This window comes from Canis lupus, chromosome 1 (genome assembly GCF_048164855.1).
Source record: "Canis lupus baileyi chromosome 1, mCanLup2.hap1, whole genome shotgun sequence".
In the NCBI taxonomy this organism is placed as follows: domain Eukaryota; kingdom Metazoa; phylum Chordata; class Mammalia; order Carnivora; family Canidae; genus Canis; species Canis lupus.
The window spans coordinates 105662205-105685885 of NC_132838.1; the positions used below are offsets into that span (position 1 = coordinate 105662205).

At 40.4% G+C, this 23681-nt stretch overlaps 2 protein-coding genes across 6 annotated transcripts in view; both read right to left on the reverse strand.

The window, feature by feature from the left end:
* Window positions 1-586: 586 nt before the first annotated feature.
* LOC140600706 (uncharacterized) lies at window positions 587-16415 on the reverse strand. Of its 2 annotated transcripts, none has more exons than XM_072768918.1 (5): window positions 16261-16415; window positions 14449-14637; window positions 8664-8790; window positions 7388-7483; window positions 587-4258 (listed from the first exon to the last, which is right to left on the reverse strand). In XM_072768918.1, the coding sequence occupies exons 2-5, from the start codon at window positions 14461-14463 to the stop codon at window positions 2538-2540; spliced, it is 1959 nt and encodes a 652-aa protein (XP_072625019.1). In that variant the 5' UTR covers window positions 14464-14637; window positions 16261-16415; the 3' UTR covers window positions 587-2537. The 2 variants fall into 2 exon arrangements, with proteins under 2 accessions (XP_072625019.1, XP_072625018.1); XM_072768917.1 differs by having other exon boundaries at window positions 16154-16390.
* Window positions 16416-21670: 5255 nt separating this feature from the next.
* The window catches only part of ZNF613 (zinc finger protein 613), a 65361-nt gene continuing 63350 nt past the window's right edge, over window positions 21671-23681 (reverse strand). For all 4 annotated transcript variants that reach the window (XM_072768878.1, XM_072768879.1, XM_072768880.1 and 1 more), the window contains one exon: window positions 21671-21884. The gene's annotated coding sequence lies outside the window, so the exon portion shown is untranslated. The remainder of the gene's footprint in view (window positions 21885-23681) is intronic.

Genomic DNA, 23681 nt, shown 5'->3' on the forward strand with positions numbered 1-23681 from the left:
CATGGAGCCAGCTTCTCCCTGTCTATGTGTCTCTGTCTCTCATGAATAAATAAAATATTTTTTAAAAAGTAAGTATATCCTCAAACATAACAGGCTATTCTTGAGTTGTTTTTTTTTTTTTATTCTTGAGTTTTTAAAATTATATTTAATGGGATGCCTGGGTGGCTCAGCGGTTGAGTGTCTGCCTTCAGCTCAGGGTGTTATCTCAGAGTCCCGAGACTGAGTCTCATATCGGGCTCCCTGCATGGAGCCTGCTTCTCCCTCTGCCTATGTCTCTGCCTCTCTCTCTCTGTGTCTCTCATGAATAAATAAATAAAATATTTTAAAAGATTTTAAAGGGTGCTAAGCATCACTTGCTGTTAGGGAAAAATAAGTTAATACCACCATTATATGCTGCACACACCTGACAGGACACCTAGGATCAAATACGACTGTGCCAAGTGCTAGAGCCACTGGAGCATCCATACACTGTTGGCGGGAATGTAAATTAGTATGGCTATTCTGGAAAAGTTTGGCAATTTCTTATAAAGTTAAAAACACAAACCTAACATGGGTATTTACGAAAACTTTTATGTTCACTCAAAACTGGATTCATAGCATCTTTATTCATAACAGCGAAACACTAGAAACAACCCAAAGTCCATCAACACTGAACAGAGAAATTATGGTACATTCATAACAAAAGAATACTACTCAGTAACAAAAACTAAAACTATTTATATGCCCAACAAATTGAATGACTCTTAAGGGCAATTTGCTGCATGAAATAAAGCCTATCCCAAAGGTTACACTGTATTATTCCATTTTAACAGAATCCTTGAAATGACTAAATCAGAGTGATGGAGTACTGGTCAGTGGTTGCTATGGGTCAGGGTTGTGGGGGAGAATGTGATTATAAAGGGGCAGCACATGGATGTTTTTGTGTTGGCACAATTCTGCATCCTGACTGTGGTGGGATTTACAGGAATCTACATATGTGGTAAAGTTTCTTACTACTCTACACTAAAAAACAAAACAAAACCTCACATAAATGCATGCATAAACTAGTGAAAACCAAATAAGGTCTATAGTTTACTTAACAGCATCGTACCAATGTCATTTCATTCGTTTTGATTGTGTATTAAGGTTATGTAAGATAATGTCAATGAAGAAGCCAAGTACAAGTACTCAGGAAGTTTGTATACTTCATATATTTTGTGAGTCTAAAATTATTTCAAAAAATTTAGAAAAATCACGTTATTTTTGTAAACTACTTAACACTACTTATAAATTGAATAAATACACCCAAATATGTTAAATTACATTTTATAAATATATTCCTTTTTCTTTTTGGCTGAAAGAGATGACTTTAGGACCTAAGTAATGCAAGTGCCAATAATATGACACAAGTTGGACACAGAACACCCCTGCATGAAACTTTAATCAGTGTTGAGAACAGCCTACTTTAAAATTATGGCATCACTGAGAATATGGCTCAAGGTATCCAGCCCCAAGAATGGACATCAGGTATAGTTTAGACTTGTGATGAAATACTCAGGTATGCATCATTTTCTTGAGGTTTCTTTCCTTCAAAATTTCTGATATTTTGTTATTTTCTCCCCATTTAGTGTGTTCATGAGGTTTTTTTTTTCTGTATGAATTCATGAGAAATGATGAGGCAGAATGTATTGCTAAAATCCTGCCATATTTACTGCCATTTTCCTTCAACATGAGTATCACACAATTATTGAAGTTTTGCTTCTAGGCAAAGGCTCTCCCACAATCATCACATTGCTACTATGTGTAAGCTCACTGGTGATCTATTTTGATCACTGATGAGACAGGGTCTTTATTCCCATAGGAGGCTTTTCTACTCTCTCCATCCATAAGAATTCATCTTAATATATACTTTTCAGATATGTAATTACCTTGAAATGTTTCCTCAGGACTTTTCTGCATTGAACATATAAGGGTATTTTTTTCCTATTTTGACATACAATGTGAGGTAATTGATCATTGAAGGCACTAGCACATTCTCTGCATTCATTAAACGTCACTCCTATGCAAATTCCATAATTTTCCAAGGGTGAAAACCTAGCAACAGGCTAATTAATCTATACTGACTATATTCAGGTATCCTTGGAGCACACTGATGTCTTATGAGTTTACTGAACTATCATGGTGTGTACCCTGCAGGAGTTCACTTGTATGTCATGAGTTCAGATTCTCTGCAAAGAATTATGTACCTTGACTTATACATTTATTGTGTGTATAAACAAGGCTTGACAAATGAGAGAAAGGTGGACCCCCATTATTGAATCCATAGAGTCTTTCTATTCTATGAATTCTTTGATGTACAATGGGTGCTGACTTGGTATTAAAGGCTTTCTCACATAATCTGCATACATACAGTTTTTCTCCTGCATACATTCCCTGGTGGGTAATGAACAGGATTTTCCACAGTAAGTACAAATAAAGGAAGTCAATCCTGTGTGAAATTTCTTATGTTGGACAAGGCATATTTTCCTCCTGAGGGTGTGACCATATTCATTGTGTCATTAGGGTTTGTTTCCATTATGAGTCCTCTGATGTACAATAAGATTTCTCTTTGAGGAGAAGCCTTTTCCACAGTCACTGCATATAAAAGGTTTCTCTCCTGTATGAGTTCGCTGATGAATGATTAGTCGGCTTTTCACAGTGAAGCCTTTACCACATTCATTACATGCATATGGTTTCTCTCCAGTATGAATTTGCTGATGTAAAATGAGCTCAGTTTCCATAGCAAAGCCTTTACCACATTCATTGCATATGTAGGATTTCTCTCCTGTATGGATTTGTTGATGTACGATTAAATAGCGTTTCATGGTGAAGCCTTTTCCACAGTCACTGCACGTAAAGGGCTTCTCTCCAGTATGAGTTCGCTGATGTACCACAAGGTTGCTCTTAAAGGCAAAACCTTTTCCACATTTATTGCATATATAGGGTTTCTCTCCTGTATGAGTTCGCTGATGTAACATCAGTCCACTATTCACAATGAAACCTTTCCCACATTCACTGCATTTATAGGGTTTCTCTCCAGTATGTGTTCGCTGATGTACGACCAGGCGACTCTTCAAGGGAAAGCCTTTCCCACATTCACTGCAGATGTAGGGTTTCTCTCCAGTATGAGTTCGTTGGTGTATGATGAGCATGCTCTTCACGGTGAAACCTTTTCCACATTCACTGCATATGTAGGATTTCTCAACTGTATGATTTCTCTGATGTACAATGAGATTACTCTTCCTGGGAAATCCTTTTCCACATTCATCACATACATAGGGTTTCTCTCCTGTATGAGTTCGCTGGTGTTCAATCAGTCGACTCTTCATTGTGAAACCTTTCCCACATTCATTGCATATATAGGGTTTCTCTCCTGTGTGATTTCGTTGATGTATGATGACATAGTGCTTCGTAGTGAAGCCTTTCCCACATTCACTGCAGATGTAGGGCTTCTCTCCTGTATGAGTTCGCTGGTGTATGATGAGCATGCTTTTTCCAGTGAAGCCTTTTCCACATTCACTGCATACATAGCATTTCTCTCCAGTATGATTTCGCTGATGTACAATGAGATTACGCTTCCCTGGGAAACCTTTTCCACATTCGCTGCATACATAGGGTTTCTCTCCAGTGTGAGTTCGCTGGTGTTCAATTAGACGGCTCTTCATGGTGAAGACTTTTCCACAATCATTGCATATAAAGGATTTCTCTCTTTTATGAATTCTCTGATGTTCATTGAGCCTGGACTTTCTGGAGAATACCTTCGCACAAATATTGCATCCATAAGGTTTCTCTCCCGTATGAACTCTGTGATGATCTGTGAGTTGAGACTTCTTAATGAAGGCTTTTCCACATTCACTACATACATGAGGTTTCTCTATTTCATGAGTTCTCTGATGCTTAATGACTCGGGACTTATTGCTAATTGGTTTTGCACTTACAGGGAATTTAACAGCAGAATGAAAATCTTCATGCTTATCATGAAGAAATAATTTCTCATCTCCACTGAATTTAGTAGAGTTTTTAATGTCATAGCTTCTGCTTTGATTGACTAAACTTAAATTTGATTTCAAAGTTTTTATACAGAACTCAAACATATGATTTTGCCTGAAAGGAAAATGACTTTTGCTTTGAGGAACAGTATTTCCAAATGCATTGTGTTTGTGGTATGGTTCCATACCTAATTTTGGCATTCTTGGATTTTCCCAATGACCCTGCAGGTGATTATCAACTTTGCTAGTTTCTAGAAAAGAAGAGAACAATGAATCCTTTCATAATCTTGTTTTGCATAAAACTTTAAAAAACTCTTTGGTGTTTCCTAAAAATGATATTTCAGTGACAACTCTATGATAATAGTATAAATGAAATGCCATATATAAATGTTCCTTATGGGGAACCTACGTGGCTCAGTGGCTGAGCATCTGCCTTCAGCCCAGGTCATGATCCTGGGGTCCTGGAATCAAGTCCTGCATCAGGCTCCCTATGCTTCTCCCTCTGCCTATGTCTCTGCCTCTCTCTCTGTGTCTCTCATGAATAAATAAAATCTTTTTAAAAAATAAAATAAAAGTTCCTTATCTCTTATATGTTGGTAAAAAACATAATATAAATAAACCAAAAGGCAAAAGCAGTAAGTATAAATAAAATTACACAGTTGACAATGTATATAGATTTGCTGCTAACTAGGAACTCACAAAATATGCAGAGATAGTAAAACATGCACAAGTCATTTTTGGCAGCAAATGACAGGGTTGCAGGAACACTATTCCATAGTACTTAGAAAGACACCAGATCATAAAGGTAAAAGAGACTACTACCCAGAACTATAAGGGTTGCATTTGTTTACTCCAAACTGTTTACTGAATAGCTCATGTGTACAAGGCAGTATGCTGGTGTTTGGAATATATAAACAGTTAAGGAAAATCAAATGAAGAAAAAAAGAAAAAAGAAGGGGGTTGGATATTGTGAAATCTGATTGAAGGAGCAATGGAGACTGAAAGTGGAGGGAATTAGGATATATTTGCATCAAGAAAAGACAGTTAAATGATGAGTTCAATGGAGAGTGGTTAATAAAGAATGAGGAATCAAGGATTTCCCTGCTACCTGCATGGCTTGAGCCACTGGGTAGGTAGAGGCATGTCAAATGGAGATGAGGAATATTACTGAAATCCAGGATGTACAGGGAAAAGTCTGTGTTGCAGAATATAAACTTTGAGAGGATTATTATAAGATAATGTAGTACAGACTACAAGGTCTGGTTGGAGGTATAGATGGAGATAGCAGTGTGGAAATAATATATACCTGTTATCAAGAAAAGAAGACTGGAGAAATGTTGGGAGGACACAGAGAATGAAAGATGATTAAGGTACAGAAGAAGAGGGATCCCTGGGTGGCGCAGCGGTTTGGCGCCTGCCTTTGGCCCAGGGCGCGATCCTGGAGACCCGGGATCGAATCCCATGTCGGGCTCCCGGTGCATGGAGCCTGCTTCTCCCTCTGCCTGTGTCTCTGCCTCTCTCTCTCTCTCTCTCTGTATGACTATCGTAGATTAAAAAAAAAAAAAAATCAAAAAAAAAATATTAAAAAAAAAGGTACAGAAGAAGGTTTTAGACATTCCAACATTTAGTCTGGGGATTCTTAGAGAACCCAAATTCTGACTAGAGAGATTGGGGAAATTTGCAAATTGAGGTGCACAGAATAAATAAATAAATAAAGGTGCATTTGTTACCTAGCAAGTAAGATAGTAAGGTCTTCAGAATTAAAGTGAGCTGAGACAGACTCTTGGGGAGTAATCCTGTTCCTAAATTTGCCTTTCTGTAGACCATCAAACTAACTTTCCACAAACATCAATCAGATTTAGTGGACAATATCCCAACCTTAGTCCAGCTGTGTCATGTTCTCATATGTTCCATTCATACTGACTAAGCTAACCATGATTGGTAGGAAATTTTGCAGCTGGCCAGCGTACCATGTAGCCATCTTCAGAAGCTAATATGCTCCTGCACATGGAAACTGTCATGTTGATCACAATCTGCATTCAGTAGAGAAATCATCCCCAAGCTTTTACCATTTTAGTGTCTCTGATATGCTGTTTCCTCACTTGCCACCAGCAGCATCTAGTTCAGTAGTTCTACATTTGTGTCTTGGTTATACTAGAGGATGAACTTCCTCCTGAAGACCAAGGTGTGTCAGCTTTACCTTCAATTTTTCTTAGAACATCTAGCTATTCCTTACTATTGCTACAATACCACTGTCCAGGTGAAAGGTCATGCAACCTAGAGCTACAAAAAAATACAAAACCAAGCACAACCCTCCACCATGCTACCTCAACTACTCACACATCAGATCGAGTCATCCTGGCAATAAAAGTGTACATTATCATGAATACTCCTATTTATCCATGTGTCTACTACACTGCTTCTCCTGTAGACACTTTTTTTTGTTTGTTTGTTTATTTATGATAGTCACACAGAGAGAGAGAGAGAAAGAGAAAGGCAGAGACACAGGCAGAGGGAGAAGCAGGCTCCATGCACCAGGAGCCCGACATGGGATTCGATCCCGGGTCTCCAGGATCGCGCCCTGGGCCAAAGGCAGGCGCCAAACCGCTGCACCACCCAGGGATCCCCTTTAGACACTTTCTAATGCTGCTTTCAACCAGCCAGCTTCAAGCCACTCTGAATAGTCAACACCATGCCTTGCATATTTCCTATTTCATGCTTTCATTCCTAATTAATGGTGGCATCTTCCTAATTCAAAATGTAGATGTACTCTGTATATATCATGCTGTCATTCGATTCTGATATGGTACAAACATAAACTCTATTTCCTCTTTATTTCTACATTAATTCCTTTATTGTTCATTTTCATAGTTACCTTCCATTAAAATTTAATCCAGAGAGCGGCCTGGCCCTTGCCACTGGCTCCAGGGAAGTGATCTCTAGGCCCTCAGAATGTCCTACCTGATAGAAGTGCCTTTGTTTGCCTGGGGGCGCTGGCCACTGGATATTCTAACAACATGATTTATGATGGAGACTTTGGGCCATGCCATGTCCATTCCAACATCCAGACATTCAGAGAAACTGGAAACTATAGGATTAGCCTGATTTCTGGCGGGGCTAGAAATTAAAGTTCAGCCATGAAAGCAATGTGTGATGAAGCCCCAGTAAAAACACCGGACACCAAAGGCTCAAGTGAGTTCCCCTGGTTGGCAATACTCTTTGCATATTGTCACACACCATGGCTGGGAGGAGGTAATGCTGACCATGAGTCTGGAAATACCATGTCTGGACCCTTCCTGGACTCCATATGACCCAAGAATTCAACTCTCACTGACCAAGGGTGACTTCCACAGTTACCTGGCTTGCCAGTTCTCACTCACCTGGCCGGGTTCCATGGAGGACTTCCTTCTGTTTTGCCCACGGTTCTTCTCCCTGTTCCAGCTTGGAGAGTACATCTGGTTTTCTGGCTTGATATCCTACTCATTGGAAAAGACAGAACACTTAGACTCATTAAACTGGGCTAGGTAGGGTCTGTCAAGATGGGAGAATGCTACATTTGAGGGACTAAGACAGTTTTCACATCTACAAAGCAGAAGCTTCTCTCTCAGGAAAGGGCATATATGATACTGTAACATAATGATATATATTTGCTCTTTATACCTGGTTCCTGCACAGAGCTCCTAAGGCCCTTGTAATTTCCTAAGTGACAGCCATGATATGCATATCTTCTATTATAATATTTGGTCTAAGTTCCAGTTCCTGACACAGAACTTCTAATACCCTTGGACTCTCCAGAGTGAATGAATGTCTTTCTGTAAACTAATGACCGGTGGCAGAGGCCCGTATAGAGCTTTAGCATGGGGGCTCATTGCCAGAAAGAACTCAGCAGGACAGAAGGCTGAAACCTTCAGCTCCAACCCTCTCCCCCTGCCACTGGAGATTGAGTTAATCATGATTTAAGCAATCATGCCTATATAAAGAAACCTCCATAAAACGTCCTAAACCACCAGGATGGGAGTTTCCAGGTTGGTGAACACACCTGAAGTGCTAGGAGGGTGGCATACCTAGAGGGTCATGGAAGGTCTACACCCCTCCCTTCATACCTTGCCTTATACATCTCTTCCTTTCTGCTGTACCTGAGTTTTATTCTTCATAATAAAATGGTAATCTTAAGTAAAGTGCTTTCCTCAGCTCTGTGAGCTGTTCCAGCCAAATACCATACCTCAAGGGGGTTACCAGAATGCCCAATTTATAGCTAGAGTGAAGTGTGGTTACCCTGGGTATTGGCTACCCAATACTTGCAATTGGCATCTGAAGAGAGAGCAGTCCTGTGGTACTGAGCCCTTAAACCTTTGGAGTCTGATGCTAATTCTAGGTAGTGTCAGAACTAAAATGAATTGCAGGATACCTCACTGATACCTGAAGAGTTGGAGAACTGGTTGTTGGTGTAGAAAAACCCCACATGTTTGGCACTATTTATGTTGGTAGTAAGAGCAGCTCCTCGTACATTAGACCCTTTTATTCTGTGCCAGAGGAGGCACTGAGAAATTGTCAAGCACATACAGAGAAATGCAGTAACTCTGAAGTGTAAGCAGCTGAGAAAGGAAAAGCTATTGACTGGGCATCCTTTGAGTGACACAGGGAAGCTATCCTCACCCACTGACACCAGATTCCTATAGTTCTCCAACATCACGTCCCGGTATAGGTTCTTCTCGGCGGGGGCCAGGAGCTGCCACTCCTCCCAGGTGAAGTCCACAGCCACATCCTCCAGTGTCAGTGATCCCTGTAATAACAGAGTCCTATTTAATATGAGTGTTTCTCTTTCACGGATTCATAAGGAATATAAAGGAAATTGTTATATTAATAGTAACTACAATGCTGAGACAGATTCTGATGTATAGGTGATGTTTTTGGATTTTCAAAAGCAATTCTCTGACACTAGCTGGATGACATACAATTCAGCTCAATTCTGTAGTGTCACTTTTCACAGGTTAAGGGTTCAGTCCCACAGACTTCCTCTGCCCTCACTTCAGACACCAATCCAAGTCCATGTTGTCACCTGTGCTTCTGACTAAGTGGCTACAGACTGGAGGTTCCAATGACACCCTCCTTGGGTTTGATTAATTTGCTTGGGTGGCTCAGAGACCTCACTTTACTTACTGCATACTAGTTTATTATAAAAAGGATATGATAAAGGACACAGATCTCATCCAGATCAAAGGGACACATAGGGCGAGGCACAAGGGGCGTGTCACCCTCCTAGCACTCACGTTCACCAAGCCAGAAGCTCTCCAAACCACACACCTTTGGGATTTTAGGAGGCTCCATCACATAGGCATGGTTGGTCATGAACCCCATTTCCAGCCCCTCTCTGGATAATGGGGATACAGCTGAAAACCCCACACTTCTGATCATAGGTCTTTCTAGTGACCAGCCCCCTTGGAGCCCACCCAGAGTCATGCCATTAAAACAAGAGATGGTCCTATCACCCAGGAAATTCCAAGGGATTTAGGAATTTTGTTACAGATGAGGTCAAAGACCAAATATTCGAACAAAAGATGCCTCTAGTACTCTTTTCACTTACAGAATTACAAGGATTTTAGAAGCCTGTGTTAGAAACTAGAGGCAGAAACCAATGTATGTTTCTTATTCTTACACTAAAGGTTAACATCATATTAGATATACTTAAGAGATAATTAGTGAACTGGAATATGAATTTTAAAAAATAACCAAAAAATGAACCAGACACACAAGAGATAGAAAATATAAAGGAGAGTTAATAAAGAATGAGAATAGAAGCACCTGGCTGGCTCAGTGACTGAGTATCTGCGTTTGGCTTGGGTTGTGATCTTGGGTCCTGGGATTGAGTCCTGCATCAGGCTCCCTTAGGGGAGCCTGCTTCTCCCTCTGCCTACGTCTCTGCCTCTTCCTGTGCCTCTCATGAACAAATAAATAAAATCTTAAAAAAAATAAAGTATGAGAATAGAATAAGGTCCATATGTAGTTTTTGGAAGTTTATAGGCAATCAGAGAAGCAATGTGAAGATCTCAGAATGGAGAAAACTTTAGAACTGACTAAACATCCTACAACAGACTTAGTAACACAAGCAAAACCAAACAGGAAGTCTGTTTCTAGACTCATCACTGAAACTATAGAACAGATTATGAAAACAACCAGAAAGAGGAGACTCATTACCACCTTAAGAAAGACAAAATTTAGTGAAATAAAAATGGTAGAAGCCAGAAAATGTTGTGATAAATATATATTTGGTCTTTGTCCCTGGTTCCTGCTACACAGTTCCTAAAACTGTTGCAATCTCTGGAGTGATGAGTGTCTTCTGTATCCTCATATGACAACTAGAGGCTGGGGGCCTTTACATAGCTTCAGGATGGGAGACCTGAAAGATTCCCCAACATCCAGGGAAGGAAGAGGGACTGCAGGTTGAATTAAATCACCAATGGCTGGTGATTTATTCAATTGTGCCTGTATAATAAAACTATCATAAAACCCCCTAAACAATAGGTTTGGAGGGATCCCAGTTTCTCCCTCTGCCTATGTCTCTGCCTCTCTCTCTGTATCTCTTGTGAATAAATAAATAAAATCTTAAAAAAAATAGGTTTGGAGAATTTCCAGTTTGGTGAACACACTGAGGTGCTGGCAGGGTGATTCTCTGAAGGAGGACGTCATCACCCCTCTCCCCATTTCTTGTCATGTACATCTCTCCATTTGGGTATTCCTGAGTTGTAGCCTTTATTTAAAAAAACAGTAAATGTGTGTAAAGTGCTTTCCTGAGCTCTGCGAATTGTTCTAGCATGTTACCAAACCCGAAAGGGAGTTGTGGGAACCATCAAATTTCAGCTAGTCACCACAAATATAGGTGACAACCTGGGACTTTTGGCTGGCACCTAAAGTGAGGGCAGTTTCATGGAACCAAGCCCTCACTTATGGGATCTGATGCTAGCTGCAGGTAGGGAATGTCAAAGTTGAGCTGAATTGTAGAACACACAGTTGGTGTTCACAGAGTTGCAGAATTAGTAGGTGTGAGGAAAATATAAACGTCTGGTGTCAGAAGTGCTATGAATAAAAAACAGTTTAGGAGTGTGGAACATCTTCAGTGTCCTGATCCTATGGTCATGCAGCCTACACCCAAATGCCACCAGGAAATGAACTGAGACCTATTTGTCAATGGAACTGCCATATCAGGGGAAAACTGATGGGATAATCTATCCCTGCATCATGTAGAGATTACTACATTGAGAGGAGAACAGACTTGGTAGAGGCTGCAAACTTTTTTTTTTTTTTTAAGATTTCATTTATTTGTGAGAGAGATCACAAGCAGAAAGAAAGGGTAGAGGGAGAAGCAGACTCCTCACTGAGCATGGAACCTGATGCGGGACTTGATCTGGGATCATGACCTGAGCCAAAGGCAGACACTTAATTGACTGAGCTACCCAGGCACCTGAGGCTGCAAATTCTTACCACTGTTGATCTTAACACATTCTGATTATTTCATGTGGGATGGAGATCCATTCGGAAAAATTAAAACTTAGGTTCCTACTTAATTTCACACTTGAAAATACCTTTTTCCTGTTTAAAGTTCTAACCGTAAAACAAAGGAACCTATGGAGGTAATACAGGCAAATATGAAGTATGTTCATGTCACAAGCCAAAATCCATGGAAGAAAATAAGTAATGAATTTTGTAAGAGGAAAAATGTAAAAATTTTAAAAAAATTTAATGTAAGAGGAAAAATGTAAAAATTTTTAAAAATTTTAAAATATCTGTTTTGAAAAAGATACCATGGACAAAGCAAAAAAGAAAAGTGACAAGCTGGGAAATGTTTTTTGTAAACAAAATAAAGGATCACTATATAGTAGATATAAATAACTTATTAATCAGTAAGAAAAAAATTTTGGCGGGGGACGCCTGCATGGCTCAGTGGTTGAGCATCTGCCTTCTGCTCAGGTCGTTATCCCGGGGTCCTGGGATCAGATCCTGCATCAGGCTCCCTGCAGGGATCCTGCTTCTCCCTCTGCCTGTGTTTCTGCCTCTTTCTGTGTATCTCTCATGAATAAATAAAATAAATCTTAATTTTTTTTAATGTAAAAGGCATTTGATGAGAGAAAAAAATCCACTGGCTAATGAATAAACAAAAAGGATTCCAATCTCAAAATAAGGCAAAAGAACATTGGACCACTGGGATTGTTGAACATTATGCAATCTAATAATGTCCTATTATTAACACTGGCAAAGATTTCAGACATAGATGATCCACATATCACTTAGGAGGCACTCACTAAATGCCTTACATAGTTTAACTAATTTTGTTGTGTATGACTATAAACAAATGGAATTTTATAGAGTTAATAGTCACCCATCAGTTGCACTCATTATTCCTTTAGATGTTTGAATTATGCCATCTTAAGCCAACACATTATGTTCTTTGGAATATGATTCCATTGATACACAAAATGTCATAATAGGTCTGTTTACAAATACAGATGTACATAAATCCAAATACATTTCAGCAGCCCAGGTGGCTCAGTGGTTTAGTGCCGCCTTCAGCCCAGAGCGTGATCCTGGAGACCCAGGATCGAGTCCCACATCAGGTTTCCTGCATGGAGCTTGCTTCTCCCTCTGCCTGTGTCTCTGCCTCTCTCTCTCTGTGTCTCTCATGAATAAATAAATAAAATCTTTAAAAACAAACAAAACAAAAAAACGAAGTACATTTGTAAATGGACATATGTATACAGACATACACAGGTTCAGTGACAGCAAGAACGCATCAAACATCTGCTAAAGTGGGACGAGGGAATAAGGAAAGGGGACACAAAGAGGGAATTTACTTTTTTTCCCACATGTATTCCACAATGAGGATTTTTTTCCTTTAAAAGGTAATCATGATGGGAAATATCAGAGGAGGTGACAGAACATGAGACTCCTAACTCTGGGAAATGAACAAGGAGTAGTGGAAGGGGAGGTGGGCGGGGGGATCAGGTGATGGGTGATGGGCACTGAGGGGGGCACGTGACGGGATGAGCACTGGGTGTTATGCTACATGTTGGCAAATCAAACTCCAATAAAAAAATATACAAAAAACATATGAGGGTCCTCTATATAATTCTGGGGGGGAAAAAAGGTACTCATGAGAAAAAAAATAAATAAAAGGTACTCATAAGGGGCTCCTGGGTGGCTCAGTCAGTTGAGCATCCAACTCTTGATTTCAACTCTGGACATGATCTCAGGGTTGTGGGATAGAGCCCCTGCAGCAGGCTCCATGCTCGGAGGGGAATCAGCTTGGGATTCTCTCTCCCTGTACCCCTCCCCTCACTCATGTTCTCTTTCTCTAAAATAAATAAATAAGTCTTTTTTTTAAAAAAAAAAGGTACTCATGAGTCATTTGTATAATTACAGGAAACAAAAGCAATAAAGGAAGAGTAGGTAAAGGGCAGCCCCGGTGGCGCAGCAGTTTGGCACCGCCTGCAGCCTGGGGTGTGATCTGGAGACCCGGGATCAAGTCCCACATTGGGCTCCCTGCGTGGAGCCTGCTTCTCCCTCTGCCTGTGTCTCTGCCTCTCTCTCTCTGTGTCTATGAATAAATAAATAAAATCTTTAAAAAAAAAAAAAAAGGAAGAGTAGGCAAAAAATAGATCTCAAAATGGGAAAGGATAATGCATCTTATGAGATAACATGAAGTTATACAGCAAACACTCTGGTACCTGATAACTCAAGCTCTTACCAGACACAATTTCTTGCAATATTCTAAAGCCAAATCTGTAGTTTAATGACAGTTCAGCTACCTGTTCGTGGAGCCTTGCATTGGTCCCCTGCAAAAATTGTGTTCCCTGAATTTGCTTGGTCTATTCCCACAGGAGATTCTGAGAACTCTGTAATAAACAGCAGTAGGAAGTCTGCTGCTGCCTTTATTAGAAGGCTACTGCTCAAAACACTGTCCACCCCAGAATCTCTAATAATATAAAATTTTTCCTGACTCCTCAGTGCTAGAGGAACCTTTCTGCTTTCTCCTCAGTCACTGCATATCACATAATTCTCTTGTGTTGGTTGTCACACATATTAGATGCAGTGTGACAGCTAATGTAAGCCAGAGGATCCTTCTGTTATGTATTGTTCCAACATTAATCATTAACTAGGAATCATATGAACACTATGGGTTTTTTTTTTTTTTTGGAAGTGGGCTCCATGCTGGGCATGGGCTTGAACTCATAACTCTCAGACCAAGACCTGAGCTGAGATCAAGAGCCAGATACTTAACCAACTCAGCCACCCAGGCACCCATGAACACTATACTCATGATTCTACTTTGCCATGGTGTTGGAGTTAGATTCAAAGTTTATTTTCTCTAGATACTGAACAGATTTTTTACAAGCCTCTACAAATCCATCTGGGAACAAAGGAGAGAATAAAACAAGACAAAAATCACCTGGGCATTGATCATTTTCTTCTGTTTTGAGAAACAGCCAGCAACTGAGATACTGTTTGTGTCTCTTCCAGATATGCTCTAAATTTCTAGTTAAAAATCTAGTCACCAATCAAAAGTGGTCCAGAGATGGCACTACCTAGGTCCTGGAACCTCCTTTTTCTTCATTTATTTCTTGTCTCCTGTCAGGACCTGTGGGCCAAAGAGCAAAATAACTTTCAGTGTTACATTCTCTCTTGCTATACACCTTAACACATGATCCCAGAATTTCTGTCTCTTTTTTTGGTTCCCCAGAAATCATGCCTTAGAAGACCCTGAATGTGTAGGAGCAAGTAAAGGGAGGTGGCAAAGGAGAATCAGAACAGAACAGTGGCAGGTAATTTTCAGATCAATTTTAGAAATGAAGCCATTAGGACGGTGAGGAACAGTGAATTTCTCCTTTAATATATTGCTCTCCTCTCTCTCTTTTTTAAGAGTTTATTTATTTATTCATGAGAGACACAGAGGGAGAGACAGAGACACAGGCAGAGGGAAAAGCAGGCTCCATGCTGGGAGCCCGATGGGAGACTCGATTCCAGGACACCAGGATCCTGCCCAGAGCCGAAGGCAGCCGCTTAACCGCTGAGCCGCCAGGGCGTCCTGCTCTCCTATCTCTTTAAGTCTTTACACACCCTATTTACACAACATTTCAATATGAGAAACAATGCGCATCCTGGGAAAAAAGGGAAGGAATATGAGCTACACAAATTGAAGAGAAAAAAAAAAAACTTCAAAACAATGAAAAAAAATTTAAAACACCAGAAAACACAAATACTGGGAAAATAGCAGCCTTTACGTGTATATATATAACTTGAAAGGAAATACCCAAAAGAACACACAGTAAAGGGATCCCTGGGTGGCTCAGCGGTTTAGCGCCTGCCTTTGGCCCAGGGTGTGATCCCTGGACGGAGCCTGCTTCTCCCTTTGCCTATCTCTGCCTCTCTCTCTCTCGATGTGTCTCGAATGAATGAATGAATGAATGAATGAATAAATAAATAAAATCTTTAAATAATAATAATAATAATAAAGAATACACCGTAAAATTACAGAAGGCTAAACAGAATATTAAATAAAAGGTTAATTTTAAATCTTAAAAATTTTCAATCTGCTGAATCAGTCAACTCCCCCAAAGCTTTCATTTCTGCAGGTTCAAAGAGATGGAATGATGTGAGGAGCCAAAAGAGATTAGAAAATCATATGGCGGAGGGATTTGGGCCTGAAGCTTTTGAGGAATGCTAACATTCAACAACTCTGTTCCAGGAGCACGAAGCAGTTAGGGTTCCTGAGCCTCCACGCCTGTTGTTACACAACCCTGCACAAAAGACAGGCCATCACTCCCACTGGATCAATACCAAACCCAGACCAGCTCCACTCGTACACCGACCTCCCTTAACGGTTCCACCGTCCCCGAGCTCCAAACTATTCCCGTACCCGCGCGAGACACCACCTTTATTGACAAACACCACCCGTTAGCTGTCAATCACCTACAAGAAGACCCTAAACCCTGACCTCAGGACTCTCGGTAGTTGAGTTGTTCAGACTTTCAATCACTGAACACCAGAGCCCCCTATGATTGACCCCAAAGACACCTCGACTCCTCCGTGCTCACCTCCAAAAAACACACCCGCCCCTGCGCTACCTTCACGGACTCACTAGAGCAACAACTTACCCAGAGGCCGAGAGGCCGCCCATCTCCCCCCAACCCTTTTCGACAGACCCACACGCGGACTGGAATCTCTCCTGAGCCTGCAGCGACCTCTTCAGGGCCCAACTTACTTCCCTAAACTTCCTTCGCTCTAGTCCCCTCACTTAGACTCATCTCCCGAGAACACCTGACGAGGGTCAGCCGCGTTTCTGGCGCGTTTCTATGGAGAACCGAATACGGGTTTCCGGCTCTCCCTTATGAGGTCATATGTCCGCGCCGCCGTCGCCTCGACGCCCTGGAGGCCGCCATGTTTGCACACCTGACGTCCTGAAGGCACGGCGGCTGCGTTTGCGCGGTGACGCGACGGTGAGAGTGTAGCCGGAACACCAGCGCTTCCTGGCCCCGCAGCTCTTTACCGGGAGATGGGGAGATGTCCAGAGGCTTAAGGTCCCGCAAAGCAGATATGCCATGGCGGTAATCTTTGAAGGGGCAGAGCTCCTAGTTGTAGAGGACGGGGAACGGCGCCAATTTTTCAAAGGCCGGAGCCCTTCCCCGTCTAAGGAGCGCGGCTCCTACGGCCGTGACGTCTCAGCTCGGTGGGAAATTAAAATAACCTCTGGGCTCTGCAGTCTCGATTCTCTGTGCGAAGTCTCAGGAGCCGGGGAAAAGAATTGAAGCAGCCTTGATTAGAAAGCAGGCGGCGCGTTGTGGCCGGGGAGGGTTGTGCCCGGGGCAGGTGTGCGTCGGCCGGGACAAGTTCGGAGCTGGCGGTGCCCGGAGCTCCGCAAGGGTGTCTCGGGAGAGCAGGGTTTGGAAAAGTGAGCTGGTGTGGGGTGTTCGGCGATCGCAAAGCGCGCTGAAGCCACAGACGTTGAGCCTCATCCCAGCTCTGCCTCTTATCCATCTAGGCAGCCCCATGTCACTAAAGATTAGTCTGTAGTGTATTCATGAAATTAGTGGTATGTGCACTTTTTTCCTGCAACATTCACAGAGCATAATTGCCTCTGGGTTGTTTCCAGTGTTTTAGGTATTGGCAACTGGTAATCTTGCGAACATTCATGTGTAGAAAATAAAATGACTACAAAGAACTGATTTACCAGTCGTGTGCGTCTGCATCTTTCCAGCCGTTTCCAGGTCTACAACGCACTTTTATCCCTGCTCCAGCTCATATTCTCCTCACTCCCCCAACCCCAGTACTGAGCTTAGAGGTCTCTCACCCTAAGGAACCAGAGATCTCCAGAACACAGGCTGTGGCAAAGACGTCCGGTTAACCTGTTTATTTATGATGTTCAACCCTGTTGGCCGTTATAATTTTCGGAGTGCACCTGATAAAGTCATGTAATCACAGGTCAAAGCACGAAGTTAGCTCCATCTTCACACTCCTCCATCATTACTATGCTGGCCCACTCTCCCACCTGATACTAAAATTGTTCCTGCTTGCACCCTCGCTCTGTACTAGCTCATTTTCATATGGCAGACAAAGTGATCCTAGTAAAACAAATCAATCTTGAAAATTTTCCTGTTCTCAATTATCTAATGACTGCATTACAGAATAAAATCTCAAGTGTTGAGGTAACCAGTTAGTTGCTTAAAAATACATGTTGGGTTGAATTTCACTGATAATGCAGGGTTTGCGGTGGAAATAGAAATATCTATTTGCGGCACAGCAAATATTCATTTCTTCTTCTTTAACCAGGATTCAAGGTTTTTAAGCAAGATACCTTTATTGGATCAAGAGAAAGACTCTGGATAGAGAACAAGAGCCCCAATCAGAAAAGGAAGAACGAATGGAAAAGGAAAATCACATGTGCAATTAAGTAGGTCACAGAGGAAATGGGAACTTTGAAATTATCGCAACTTTCAGAGGTGATAGGGCTGTGAACAATACAAGGGTTCTTCTCCAATACACCCAAGAGGAATCTTACCTCCTTTCATATTCCAGCTTTCTTCCATCTTAGACAAAGATTCTCATGCCTTTTACTTTACTTATCCTGGGGATCCCATTCCTCTTCTACTCTCCCATTTATAGGGAGACATTTAATCTAATGCACATGTACACAAAACGTTTTTTGTACAGTTATTTTAGAACTACCTTACAATTGCTCATTCTTTGCAATGATAGAACTTTATAGTCCATCAACTTCATCTTCCAAATAAATATGTAATTTTTTTCTATATCACAAAGGATAGGTGATATAGAAAAGGACTCGATAAGGCAGCACTATTCAATAGATCGTTTTGTGAAGATGAAATATTTTATATCCATACTAACATGGGAGTCACTAGGTACATGTAACTATTGAACTCTTGAAATGTGAACACTTGATACTGATGAAATACATTTTTAATTTTAATTAATTTACATTTAAATAACATGGCTAATGGGTACTAAATTAGTGCAAAACTATCAAGGAATGTGTAATCAATGTGGGGAGAAAAGACACAGGTATTTTTTTAAATGTATTTGTATCCTGGATTATTTATACATTTTTTTTCTTCCCAAGTTTTTATTTACATTTTTAATAACAATGTATTTAAATTAACTAATTTAGTTAACATACAGTATAGTATCAGTTTCAGCTGTAGAATTTAGTGATTCATCACTTACATGACACCCAGTGCTCATAACATGCACTCCTTAATGCCCATCACCTATTTAACCCACTCCCCACTCACCTCCCCTTCAGTAACCATCAAGTTTGTTCTCCCTAGTTAAGAATTGGTTTGCCTCTCTGCCTCCACTCCCATGTTCATGTTTTGTTTCCTAAATTCCACATGAGTGAACTCATATGGTATTTGTCTTTCTCTGACTTCTTCACTTAGCATAATATTCTCTCATTCTATCCACATAGTTGAAATGGCAAGATTTCATTCTTCCTTATGGCTAATATGCCATTGTGTGTGTGTATACACATGTTTATCCATTCATCATTCAGTTATTTATACATTATTAATAATGTTTCCCTTGTCTCCCATTCAAATTACTCTCCTTGGGGGAAGATATTTTTAGGATTTAACTCCACATCATTCTAAATACAAACCCCATGATCCAGTTATTCCATGTCAATTTTATCTAATGTAGAGTTTACATACTTTGAGTATGTTTTTTTTTTAAAGATTTTGTTTATTTTTTCATGAGAGACAGAGAGAGAGAGAGAGAGGCAGAGACATAAGCAGAGGGAGAAGCAGGCTCCATGCAGGGAGCCCAATGTGGGATTCAATCCTGGGGACTCCAGGATCACGCCCTGGGCTGAAGGTGGCACTAAACCGTTGAGCCACCTGTGCTGCCCATACCCTGAGTATGTTAGATGGAGTAAGAAGATACCACTTACATGTAATTCAACTAACTTAACACTCATTCCAGAAGGACAAAGACATTTTGTTTTGTTTACCCCTTAGCTGTCCTTAGCTGATAGAATAATACCAGGTACAAAAGAGGTACTTCACAAATATTCACTGAACAGAGATCCAACGTAAGGCTGTTTCTCAGGTGACTGCATAATATAAAGTCCTAAAAATCTGTGAAAGGATACCACTTTTCAATTAATCCTCCACACTATCCTAGGGAACTGAAAGGATACATGTGCCCCAAACTCCACTAGTCAAACACTGCCTTTTCCTATCAATCAATTCTATATTACAAAGATTTTCATTCCTAGCAACATCCAGATGCCAATTATCTTATTTCTTTTTTTAATCTTATTTCTTTATAATCACTGTAGTGTTTTGCTTCACTTATGATGTTAGGCATTCCAGATTACTTGACAAAAGTGAGCACTCAATGTGAATGGAAGCTGGGATTAGTAACATCAAACTGGGGATCCCTGGGTGGCTCAGTGGTTTAGCATCTGCCTTGGGCTCAGGGTGTGATCCTGGAATCCCAGGATCGAGTCCTGCATCGGGCTCCCAGCGTGGAACCTGCTTCTCCCTCTGCCTGTGTGTGCCTGCCTCTGTCTCTCATGAATAAAAAAATAAAATCTTTTTAAAAAAATAACATCAAACTATGTCTCTGTATCAACACATAAATATACACATAGGATGGAATTTATCAGGCTTTCCCAATCTCTGCATTCATAGTTCTCTCAAAATATACTTAACTATATAATGAGCTGGAATTTTTTTTCACTGTTTTTTTTTTTATCTTGATTATATGTTTCCTTCCCATAGGTTTTTTTTTTTTTTTTTGAGACAAAATGTGACCTAATTGACCTGTGAAGGCACAATCACATTCACTACAGTTAGAAGGTTTTTATTCTCCCGTGCACGTTTTCTGCTATCTCTTGAGGACACATATCTAGCAAGTGTCTGCTCCAAAGGACTATGTTCCTATTTGTTAGGAGCCCACTGATATTTAATGATGTCTGAGGGGCAACACATGGCATTTGCAGTGACCGAATTAACAGCATTTCACTTATATGTTATAAGCTGTAACTCTGTAGAAGGGTTTTCCACATTTAGAATCTACGTATTTCTAACTTTGTGCATGTCTCATGTTTAATAAGGCAAAACTTATAGGCGAAAGCTTTCCCACATCCAGTGCATTCATAGGATCTCTCTCCTATAGGAGTTCTTTAATGGACAATGAGCTGTTACTTCATGATGGTTTTCCCACATCCACTACACTTATGAGGTTTCTCTCCTGTGAGCATTTTCTGATGTTTAATGAGACCTGACTTCTGAGGACAGGATTTTCCACAGTTACTACCTACAAAGGAAGTCTTGTTTGTATGAACTCTCTGATGTCATATGAGCCCTATCTTCTGGATAAAGCTTGTCCACATTTACTGCATACATAAGGTTTCTCACCAGTACGAGTTCACCAATGTACAGTGAAACTAATCTGGGTGAAGCCTTTTCCACAATCCTTACACATGACGGGTTTCTATCAGGTATGAGTTTTCTTTTTTTTTTTTTTTTTTTAAATTTTTATTTATTTATGATAGTCACACACACACACAGAGAGAGAGAGAGAGAGGCAGAGACAGAAGCAGGCTCCATGCACCGGGAGCCCGACGTGGGATTCGATCCCGGGTCTCCAGGATCGCGCCCTGGGCCAAAGGCAGGCGCCAAACCGCTGCGCCATCCAGGGATCCCGAGTTTTCTGATATTATAAAATGAGATGTCATTTAATGAAAAAGGCTTTGCCACATTTAGTGTATCAACAGGGGTTTTCTCCTCTTTCATTTCTCTTACGTATAATGACTTCTGACTTCCTATAACATGCTTTGCCACATTGACCTTATATAAAGTTTCTCTTCGGTATGAATTTTCTGGTGTTCAATGAACCTAGACTTTGTGGTATGTGTTTTCCATTTGTACTACATTCAGGGGTTTCTCTCCCCAGTGAATTCTCTCATCTTCAGTGAGCTGAGACTTCTGATGAAGGATTCCCTACATTTACTACATATATGCATTTCTCAATTTTCTGAGTTCCCTGATGCTTAACAAATGGGAGACTTCGTGCTGATGAGTTTCCAATTTCAGGCATTTTAGTATGAATTTGCTCATATTATGTAAAGAGAAAGGATTTTCCATCTCCACCATGCTCAACAGGGTTCTTTATTCCACAGCTTCTGTTTTAACTGACTAAATTTAAATTTCATTTCCATGATTTTGCCTTAAAGGAAAACGGTGTTGATCCAGATGAACAATATTTTCAAAGACATTATGTTCACACATCGTTTCATATTTAGTTGTCTTTAGAAATCTCAGGTATGCAAGTATTACTGCAGATGATCATCAACTCCCTTGATTTCTAGGAAAGAAGAGAACAATGAATGCTCAGGTATAGATTGGCCAATCTTTAGTGTTGCCTGCAGGATCTCAGTATAAAAGAATCTTTAATAATGTTTCTTATTTCTTGAGCACTGGTGAAAATATAATACACAAAAATCAAGTGGCAAAAGCAATAAACATACAAATGAGCTTAGATAATTCACAATGAATAAATAGAGTCAGCTGCTTCCTAAGTAGTGTCTTGCAAAACATGCAGGAGTAGAAAATAAGAAAGACACTGTTAGAACAAAAAAAAAGGAAAGAAAAAAAAAAGGAAGAGGGGGAAGGAGGTGGAAAGAAAACATCATCTAAAATTAGAAGGGCTGCATTCAGTCATTCCACAAATCCTGATAAAATGCCTGTTAGGTACTGGCCATAGTGCTCGTGCTGGGGGCATATAAACATATTATTCCCACTGAGCTTACATTCTAGTTAGGGAAAATAAAATAAGCAAAGAAAAAAAGGAGGCAGCTGCAAATTATAAGTGGTTTGAAGGAGCAAAGGAAACGAAGAGAGGTGGAGGAAATGAGGGTACACTGTGGAGTAAGACAAGTCTCATCAGTGAATTAAAAATGAGAAGGTGGATAAAGAACATGAGGAATTAAGGTTTATTCCAAAATATTTTGTTTGAGTCAAGAGGTAAGTGGAAACTACCCTCAAGAGGGTGAATGTTACTGAAGTTCAGAATGTAGGGGAAATAAGTGGACTTTTAGAAACATTTAGATTTTATTAGACAGTAAAGTGCCAGTACCCAGTTGAATATATAAATGCTGAGAATTAGCTTTTGTGGACATAGCAATGTGAAAAACATCAGTATATAAGTATTTAAGGATAAAGCATGAGCTGAAGTCATGTTCACAGAATGCAAAGATTGAAAGAAAGTTGAGGCAGAGGAACAAGATGTCAGTTGCTCAAATATTCAGGCTTCTGATTTGAGGATCCCACCAAAGGACACAAACTGATTATGCTGGTTGAGGACAGAAGCAAACGCTTGTTATGAACAAATGGCTCAGGGAGGCAATTCAGAAGTTTGATTTTGACATATCTGTGCTACTTTTCAGTGGTCATCCTGTTTCTAAAATTTATCTTTTTCCTCATTCTGCATAGCATCATCAAACTGGTCACACATTTAGAGAGAAACTCCTATCTCAACACTCCAACTCTTAGTCTAGCTAGGGTATGTTCTTGAAGAAAGGGGCAAAGATGAGAGACCGTGACCACCAGGAATTTCCAACAGGCTAGTAGAAGGACACTCCGAGTTCTCCAGAGGCAGATGGCCTTCTAAACATGATAACTGTCATCTTTTTCAGTCACATTCTGCATGCTGTACCTATAAAGATGTCACATCTGATTTTCTCTCATTTTGATACCCTAATGCAGTGATCCTTCATCTTGCAACAAACTGCATCTTCTTCCATAATTCTACATTTATGTCTCCATGTTGGAATCAGTTAAGTAGCCTAAAGGACCACTTGACTCCTTCTACCAAGACTCGAGCCAGCTACCTATTCAGTTTTTCCTACAACCTCTGGCTGTTCCTTATTATTGCTATACAGCTGCTACCAGGTAGAAACTAAGACTACCCAGAGATATAAAAAACAAAACAAAACACCTCTACCATTGTGCTACCCCAACTAATTCAATTACTAATAGATAAAATCTAAACAGTCAGCATGGCCATAAAAGTTAATACTGCCTTAATTACCCCATTTACCCATTTCCATTCCACTACTTCCCCCACAAATACTCTCTGACATTGGCCTTTACATGGCTGGCT

What these genes read in the sequence shown, in the direction of transcription:
- LOC140600706 (XM_072768918.1), bottom strand. An exon ending in TAGGAATCTGGTGTCAGTGG is followed by an intron (nt 7,484 to 8,663) that starts GTGAGGATAGCT and finishes TCCAATGAGTAG; the next exon opens with GATATCAAGCCAGAAAACCA. An exon ending in CCTCCATGGAACCCGGCCAG is followed by an intron (nt 4,259 to 7,387) that starts GTGAGTGAGAAC and finishes CTTCTTTTCTAG; the next exon opens with AAACTAGCAAAGTTGATAAT.